Source organism: Oncorhynchus kisutch, linkage group LG1 (genome assembly GCF_002021735.2).
Source record: "Oncorhynchus kisutch isolate 150728-3 linkage group LG1, Okis_V2, whole genome shotgun sequence".
In the NCBI taxonomy this organism is placed as follows: Eukaryota; Metazoa; Chordata; class Actinopteri; order Salmoniformes; family Salmonidae; genus Oncorhynchus; species Oncorhynchus kisutch.
This window is the reverse complement of record NC_034174.2, coordinates 39,849,380-39,857,899: the sequence shown is the minus strand read 5'-3', so window position 1 is coordinate 39,857,899 and position 8,520 is coordinate 39,849,380. Positions and strand designations below refer to the sequence as shown.

At 43.0% G+C, this 8,520-nt stretch overlaps 1 protein-coding gene across 4 annotated transcripts in view; it reads right to left on the bottom strand.

Annotated features, from left to right (window-relative positions):
• Positions 1–6,407: 6,407 nt before the first annotated feature.
• LOC109894106 (engulfment and cell motility protein 2) overlaps positions 6,408–8,520 on the bottom strand; it is a 33,633-nt gene continuing 31,520 nt past the window's right edge. For all 4 annotated transcript variants that reach the window (XM_020487338.2, XM_031824237.1, XM_031824232.1 and 1 more), the window contains 2 exons: positions 7,821–7,898; positions 6,408–7,664 (listed from right to left, as the gene is read on the bottom strand). In XM_020487338.2, coding sequence (XP_020342927.2) covers positions 7,464–7,664; positions 7,821–7,898 — 279 coding nt within the window. In that variant the 3' untranslated portion in view covers positions 6,408–7,463. The remainder of the gene's footprint in view (positions 7,665–7,820; positions 7,899–8,520) is intronic.

The window sequence follows — 8,520 nt, the reverse complement described above, 5'->3', positions numbered from 1 at the left end:
CTGGTATTTTGGCCCATTCCTCCATGCAGATCTCCTCTAGAGCAGTGATGTTTTGGTGCTGTTGCTGGGCAACACAGACTTTCAACTCCCTCCAAAGATTTTCTATGGGGTTGAGATCTGGAGACTGGCTAGGTCACTCCAGCACCTTGAAATGCTTCTTACGAAGCCACTCCTTCGTTGCCCGGGCGGTGTGTTTGGGATCATTGTCATGCTGAAAGACCCAGCCACGTTTCATCTTCAATGCCCTTGCTGATGGAAGGAGGTTTTCAATCAAAATCTCACGATACATGGCCCCATTCATTCTTTCCTTTACACGGATCAGTCGTCCTGGTCCCTTTGCAGAAAAACAGCCCCAAAGCATGATGTTTCCACCCCCATGCTTCACAGTAGGTATGGTGTTCTTTGGATGCAACTCAGCATTCTTTGTCCTCCAAACACAACGAGTTGAGTTTTTACCAAAAAGTTATATTTTGGTTTCATCTGACCACATGACACTCTCCCAATCTTCTTCTGGATCATCCAAATGCTCTCTAGCAAACTTCAGATGGGCCTGGACATGTACTGGCTTAAGCAGGGGGACACGTCTGGCACTGCAGGATTTGAGTCGCTGGCGGCGTAGTGTGTTACTGATGGTAGGCTTTGTTACTTTGGTCCCAGCTCTCTGCAGGTCATTCACTAGGTCCCCCTGTGTGGTTCTGGGATTTTTGCTCACCGTTCTTGTGATCATTTTGAGCCCACGGGGTGAGAACTTGCATGGAGCCTCAGATCGAGGGAGATTATCAGTGGTCTTGTATGGCTTCCATTTCCTAATAATTGCTCCCACAGTTGATTTCTTCAAACCAAGCTGCTTAACTATTGCAGATTCAGTCTTCCCAGCCTGGTGCAGGTCTACAATTTTGTTTCTGGTGTCCTTTGACAGCTCTTTGGTCTTGGCCATAGTGGAGTTTGGAGTGTGACTGTTTGAGGTTGTGGACAGGTGTCTTTTATACTGATAACAAGTTCAAACAGGTGCCATTTAATACAGGTAACGAGTGGAGGACAGAGGAGCCTCAAAGAAGAAGTTACAGGTCTGCGAGAGCCAGAAATCTTTGTTTGTAGGTGACCAAATACTTATTTTCCACCATAATTTGCAAATAAATAAATTTAAAATCCTAGTGATTTTCAGGATTTTTTTTCTAAATTTGTCTGTCATAGTTGAAGTGAACCTATGATGAAAATTACAGGCCTCATCTTTTTAAGTGGGAGAACTTACACAATTGGTGGCTGACTAAATACTTTTTTGCCCCACTGTATAAACACCATGGGACCACACAGCTGTCGTACCGCTCAGGAAAGAGACGCGTTCTGTCTCCTAGAGATGAACATACTTTAGTGTGAAAAGTGCAAATCAATCCCAGAACAGCAGCAAAGGACCTTGTGAAGATGCTGGAAGAAACAGGTACAAAGGTATCTATATCCACAGTAAAACTAGTTCTATATCGACATAACCTGAAAGGCTGCTCAGCATGGAAGAAACCACTGCTCCAAAACCGCCATAAAAAAGCCAAACTACGGTTTGCAACTGCACATGGGGACAAAGATCGTACTTTTTGGAGAAGTCCTCTGGTCTGATGAAAAACAAAAATAGAACTGTTTGGCCATAATGACCATCATTATGTTTGGATGAAAAGGGGGGATGCTTGCAAGCCGAAGAACACCATCCCAACTGTGAAGCACGGGGGTGGCAGAATCATGTTGTGGGGGTGCTTTGCTGCAGGAGGGACTGGTGCACTTCACAAAATAGATGGCATCATGAGGGAGGAATATTATGTGGATATATTGAAGCAACATCTCAAGTTATGGCTTGATCGCAAATGGGTCTTCCAAATGGACAATGACCCCAAGTTGTGGCAAAATGGCTTAAGGACAACAAAGTCAAGGTATTGGAGTGGCCATCACAAAGCCCTGACCTCAATCCTATAGAACATTTATGGGCAGAACTGAAAAAGCAAGGAGGCCTACAAACCCGATTCAGATACACCAGCTCTGTCAGGAGGAATGAGCCAAAATCCACCCAATTTATTGTGGGAAGCTTGTGGAAGGCTACCCAAAACATTTGACCCAAGTTAAACAATTCATAGGCAATGCTACCAAATATTAATTGAGTGTATGTAAACTTCTGACCCACTGGGAATATGATGAAAGAAATAAAAATCACTACTATTATTCTGACATTTCACATTCTTAAAATAAAGTGGTGATCCTAACTGTCCTAAGACAGGGAATTTTTACTAGGATTAAATGTCAGGAATTGTGAAAAACAGTTTAAATGTATTTGGCTAAGGTGTATTTAAACTTCCGACTTCAACTGTAGGTAGGTCCAGGACAGCCAGCCAGATACAGTGCATTCGTGAAGTATTCAGACCCCTTGATTTTTTCCACATTGTCACATTACAGCCTTATTCTAAAATTGATTACATAATTTTTTCCCTCATTAAACTACACACAATTCTCCATAATGACAAATTGAAAACAGGCTTTTATAAATATTTGCAAATGTATTAAAAATTAAAAACAGAAATACCTTATTTATTTAAGAAAATAACGTATGCTATGAGACTCAAAATTGAGTTCAGGTGCATCCTGTTTCCATTGATCATCCTTGACATGTGTCTACAACTTGATTGTGTCCACCTATGGTAGATTCAGTTGATTGGACATGATTTGGAAAGGCACACACCTTTCCAAATCACAGGAAAAGGATAGAGGGAAATATGAATGGCGCAAAGTACAGCGAGATCCTTGATGAAAACCTGTTCAAGAGCGATCAGGACCTCAGACTGGGGCGAAGGTTCATCTTCCAACAGGACAATGACCCTAAGCACACAGCCAAGACGATCCAGAAGTGGCTTCGGGACAAGTGTCTGAATGTCCTTGTGTGGCCCAGCCAGAGCCCGGACTTGAACTCGATCGAACATCTCTGGAGAGACCTGAAAATAGCTGTGCAGCAATGCTCCCCATCCAATCTGACAGAACTTGAGAGGATCTGCAGAGAAGAATGGGAGAAACTCCCTAAATACAGGTGTGGCAAGCTTGTAGCATCTACCCAAGAAGACTTGAGGCTGTAATCGCTACCAAAGGTGCTTCAACAAAGTACTGAGTAAAGGGTCTGAATACTTATGCAAATGTAATATTCCCAAAAACCTGTTTTTGCTTCCTCATTATGGTGTATTGTGTGTAGATGGATAAGGGGGAAAAAACGATGTAATACATTTAAAAATAAGGCTGTAACGTAACAAAATTTGGATAAAGGGGTCTGAATACTTTCTAAATGCACTGTAGCTAGGTCCGGCTGGTAGGTAGGTCCAGATGGTCAGATAGCTAAGTCCGTCCGGCCAGCGATATAGTTAGGTCCGGCCGGCTGGTTAACAGCTAGGTCCGGCCGGCTGGCCGACAAGATAGGTAGGTCCTACCTAACTGGCCGGCAGGACCTACCTACCTGGCAGGCCGGACCTACAACCTCCTGTCCAGCCAGACCTATCTACCTGGCCGACTGGCTGGCCTTACCCATCTACCTGGCTGGACCAACCTACCTTGCTGGCTGGACCTATCTGGCTGGCTGGCCAGTACTATCTACCGTGAAGGTCTGCCGACCTATCTACCTGGCCGACCAGACCTTCCTACCTGGCCAGCCGGCCGGACCTATCTTCCTGGCCTGCCGGCCCTACACTACATTACCAAAAGTATGTGGACTCCTGCTCGTCGAACATCTCATTACAAAGTCATTGGTAATAATATGGAGTTGGTCCCAACCCTGCTGCTATAAAGCCTCCACTCTTCTGGGAAGGCTTTCCACAAAATGTTGGAACTTTGCTGTGGGGACTTGCTGCCGAGCATTAGTGAGGTCAGACACCGATGTTGGGCGATTAAGCCTGACTCATAGACGGCGTTCCAATTCATCCCAAAAGGTGTTAGATCGGGTTGAGGTCAGGGCTCTGTGCAGGCCAGTTAAGTTCTTCCACACTGATCAACAAACCATTTCTGTATGGAACTTGTTTTGTGCACAGGGTTATTGTCATGCTGAAACAGGAAAGGGCCTTCCCCAAACTGTTCCACAAGGTCAGAAGAACAGAATCATCTAAAAGGTCATAGCATACTGTAGTTTTAAGATTTTCCATCACTGGAACTAACAATGAAAAAAAGCCCCAGACCATTATCCTCCTCCACCAAACTTTACTGATGGTACTATGCATTCGGGCAGGTACTGTTCTCCTGGCATCCGCCAAACTCAGATTCGTCCTTCGGACTGTCAGATAGTGAAGTGTGATTCATTACTCCAGACAGCGCGTTTCCACTGCTCCAGAGTCCATTGGCGGTGAGCTTTACACCATTCTAGCCAACCCCTGGCAATGCACATGGTCATCTTAAGCTTGTGTGCTCGGCCATAGAAACCCATTTCATAAAGCTCCGAACGAACAGTTATTGTGCTGACATTTCTTCCAAAGGCAGTTTGGAATTCACTACTGAGTGTTGCAACTGAGAACAGACAATTATTACACGCTACATGATTTAGAACTCAGCAGTCCAGTTTCTATGAGCTTGTGTGGCCTACGAGTCATGAAATAAACGTGGTTGCATGAAGATAATGTAAACGTGTGAAAAGTAATTTCAATACCCTCTTTTCCAGGACAAACATACCATACGAGTTTAACATATTTATTCACACAACACATTTTTTTAGTAAGGCAACAATATATACAGACAATGATTTATATATGAATACCATACGTACAGTTGAAGTCGGAAGTTTACATACACCTTAGCCAAATACATTTCAACTCAATTTTTTTCAAAATTCCTAACATTTAATCCTAGTAAAAATTCCCTGTCTTAGGTCAGTTAGGATCACCACTTTATTTTAAGATTGTGAAATCTCAGAATAATAGTAGAGAGAATGATTTATTTAAGCTTTTATTTCTTTCATCACATTCCCAGTGGGTCAGAAGTTCATACACTCAATTCGTATTTGGTAGCATTGCCTTTAAATTGTTTAACTTGGGTCAAACATTTCAGGTAGCTTCCCACAATAAGTTAGGTGAATTTTGTCCCATTCCTGCTGACAGAGCTGGTGTAACGGAGTCAGGTTTGTTGGCCTCCTTGCTCGCACACGCTTTTTCAGTTCTGCCCACACATTTTCTATAGGATTGAGGTCATGGCTTTGTGATGGCTACTCCAATACCTTGACTCTGTCGTCCTTTAAGCCATTTTGCCACAACTTTGGAAGTATGCTTGGGGTCATTGTCCATTTGGAAGACCCATTTGCGACCAAGCTTTAACTTCCTAACTAATGTCTTAAGATGTTGCTTCAATATATCCACATAATTGTCCTCCCTCATGATGCCATCTATTTTGTGAAGTGCACCAGTCCCTCTTGCAGCAAAGCACCCCCACAACATGATGCTCCCACCCCCATGCCTCACGGTTGGGATGGTGTTCTTCGGCTTGCAAGCATCCCCCTTTTTCTTCCAAACATAACGATGGTCATTATTGCCAACAGTTCCATTTTTGTTTCATCAGACCAGAGGACATTTCTCCAAAAAGTACGATCTTTGTCCCCATGTGCAGTTGCAAACCGTAGTCTGGCTGTTTTATGGAGGTTTTGGAGCAGTGGCTTCTTCCTTGCTTAGCGGCCTTTCAGGTTATGTCAATATAGGACTCGTTTTACTATGGATATAGATACTTTTGTACTGGTTTCCTCCAGCATCTTTACAAGGTCCTTTGCTGTTGTTCTGGGATTGATTTGCACTTCTTGCACTAAAGTACGTTCATCTCTAGGAGATCGAACACGTCTCCCTCCTGAGCGGTATGACGGCTGCATGGTCCCATGGTGTTTATACTTGTGTACTATTGTTTGTGCAGGATGAACGTGGTACCTTCAGGCATTTGGAAATTGTCTACCATTTTTTTTTTCTGAGGTCTTGGCTGAATTGTTTTGATTTCCCCATGATGTCAAGCAGAGAGGCACTGAGTTTGAAGGTAGACCTTGAAATACACCCACAGGTACACCTTCAATTGACTCAAATGATGTCAATTACCCTATCAGAAGCTTCTAAAGCCATGACATCATTTTCTGGAATTTTCCAAGCTGTTCAAAGGCACAGTCAACTTAGTGTATGTAGACTTCTGACCCACTGGATTTGTGATACAGTGAATTACAAGTGAAATAATCTGTCTGTAAACAATTGTTGGAAAAATGGCCTGTGTCATGCATAAAGTAGATGTCCTAACTGACTTGCCAAAACTATAGTTTGTTAACAAGAAATTTGTGGTGTGGTTGAAAAACGAGTTTTAATGATTCCAACCTAAGTGTATGTAAACTTCCGACTTCAATTGTAAATGTATTTCATGACTAACATGTCATTCACTAACAGCACTAGCCTGAACACAGTCATGGTTTAGCATGTCATGTTAAAGAGTACCTAATGCTTAAGCCTCTTCAGAAGTCTCCATACTGTTGGGGTGTCCATTAGCAACCCGACTTTGTTCAATGTGGCATTTTGTAGAATTCTCTAAGCAGCTACAAGCTTTTGACAGTGATGTCTTTGACATAACATCCCTTTTAGATTGTGTACTATGAACAATGGGACATCAAATATCAGAACCCCTTTACAAAGGTAGAACCCTTTTACAAATAACTTGCAATACAAGACCACTGAATCCTATTCATTTACGTACAGTGTAACCAAACTCCAATAGCGTATACTGAGCACATTTCTTGTTACTTTCATCAGCAGTGCAAGATACAACAAAAACACATTATTCAATATTTGACACCTTGACCATTGAGGATTCATGTTACGAGGCATTTTGGCCATCTCCTAACCTAATAATTCCAGAGAATATGTGACTTCAGAGTGTTTGCGTGGTAAAAGGTCCATTTTGTTTAGTGTTAAATGTCTCCACATACAGATCACCATTTGGCAACTGAGTTTGACTGTGCAAAGTATAATAATTATAGAAGACTAATATGTGATAAGCCATCAAATGGCTTACTGCTTTCTCTGATACCTCTGTCAATTTAATACCTAGCTCAATCTTTTGTGCCCTAAACCACAATTTTTTAAAGTAAAATTAGTAGGTTGCTAGAACAATGTTCCTTCTCTTCAAAGCTGAGTCTGAGTTCAGTCATTTACAAAAATATAATCAGATTCTGCATAACAAACATCAATAATATTGATTAGTACTGAATTAGAGGATGAGCAGACACGGGGAGTGGCTTGAATACAACACCTTGGAAAAGACCCTGGGCCGTGATGTGTCAGTTCAAACAGATCTGGTTCTATTGTTATGACGATGCATGAAGCGATATTGGGGCTCAGCTGTAACTGTTCAAAACACACAGAGCTTATTTAACAAAAGTTGGTACGGCCATGAAGTGATGAATTATGAAACAAAATGAAACAAACCGGCCTTACACACACCCCTCAGCCGTAGTTGTAGGTGAAGTTGTAAGTGCTGGGCTCTTTTGGCACAGGGGGAGGGGCTTCGGGTATGGCGATGTTCTCCAGGTCCAGGAGGCGGAGCTTCATCTCCATGGAGATGAGCGTGTCCAGGTCGCTGCGGGTGAGGTCACTGCCCATCTCTCGGCCCAGCAACGCACACAGCCCATCAGTCCAGACACAGTACTGCTCAGTGCAGGCAGGCGCATGCACGCACACAACACACAAAGCAAATAGAGAGCACGGGTCAGATAAGACAGTACATTTGCGGTATGCCCTCACATACAACGCAGATCATGTCTTCAGAGTTATTAATTCTGAGGGGTTAAACATGCAGTTCACCTCATATTTGTTGGGGGCCACAAAGTTGAGGTTCTCATCAGGATCGTACAGGACGGAGAAGGCCAGCTCTAAAACCTCCTACCCAAACAACAGAGCACACCTCATGTCCAAACCTCTAATATAAACATCATACAGTGCACTAGGATGATTTTGAGAATCTCAATTGGATTTCCTCGCATCCTCTCCTCTGTCCTCTCCTCGCCTCCTTTTTGAAAAAGGTAATCGAGGAAACGTGAAAACAAATGGGCTTGTATGAAATGAGACTCCTTCTTTAGCACATTATCAGACAAATGACGTTTACAGGAGGTGGAATCCCAAAACATGTGTAAAGAGATAAAAATAAATGTAGCTAGTTGTGCTATTTTATAGATAAAAGGATAAGTAGCGTATATGTAACCGGTGTGAAATGGCTCGCTAGTTAGCAGAGTGCGCTAGTAGTGTTTCAATCAGCGACGTCACTTGCTCTGAGACCTTGGAGTAGTTGTTTCACTTGCTCTGCAAGGGCCGCGGCTTTTAGTGGAGTGAATAGTACCAATGCTTCATGGAAGGCAGTTGTTGATGTGTTCAGAGGGTTCCTGGTTCAAGCCCAGGCCGGGGCAAGGAGAGGGACAGAAGCAACACTGTTACATATGGCTTTTAAATGTGTACATGCTTTTCTCATCCGAGAAAACAGCTGTTTTAAAGGGGATGTGGCAGAATT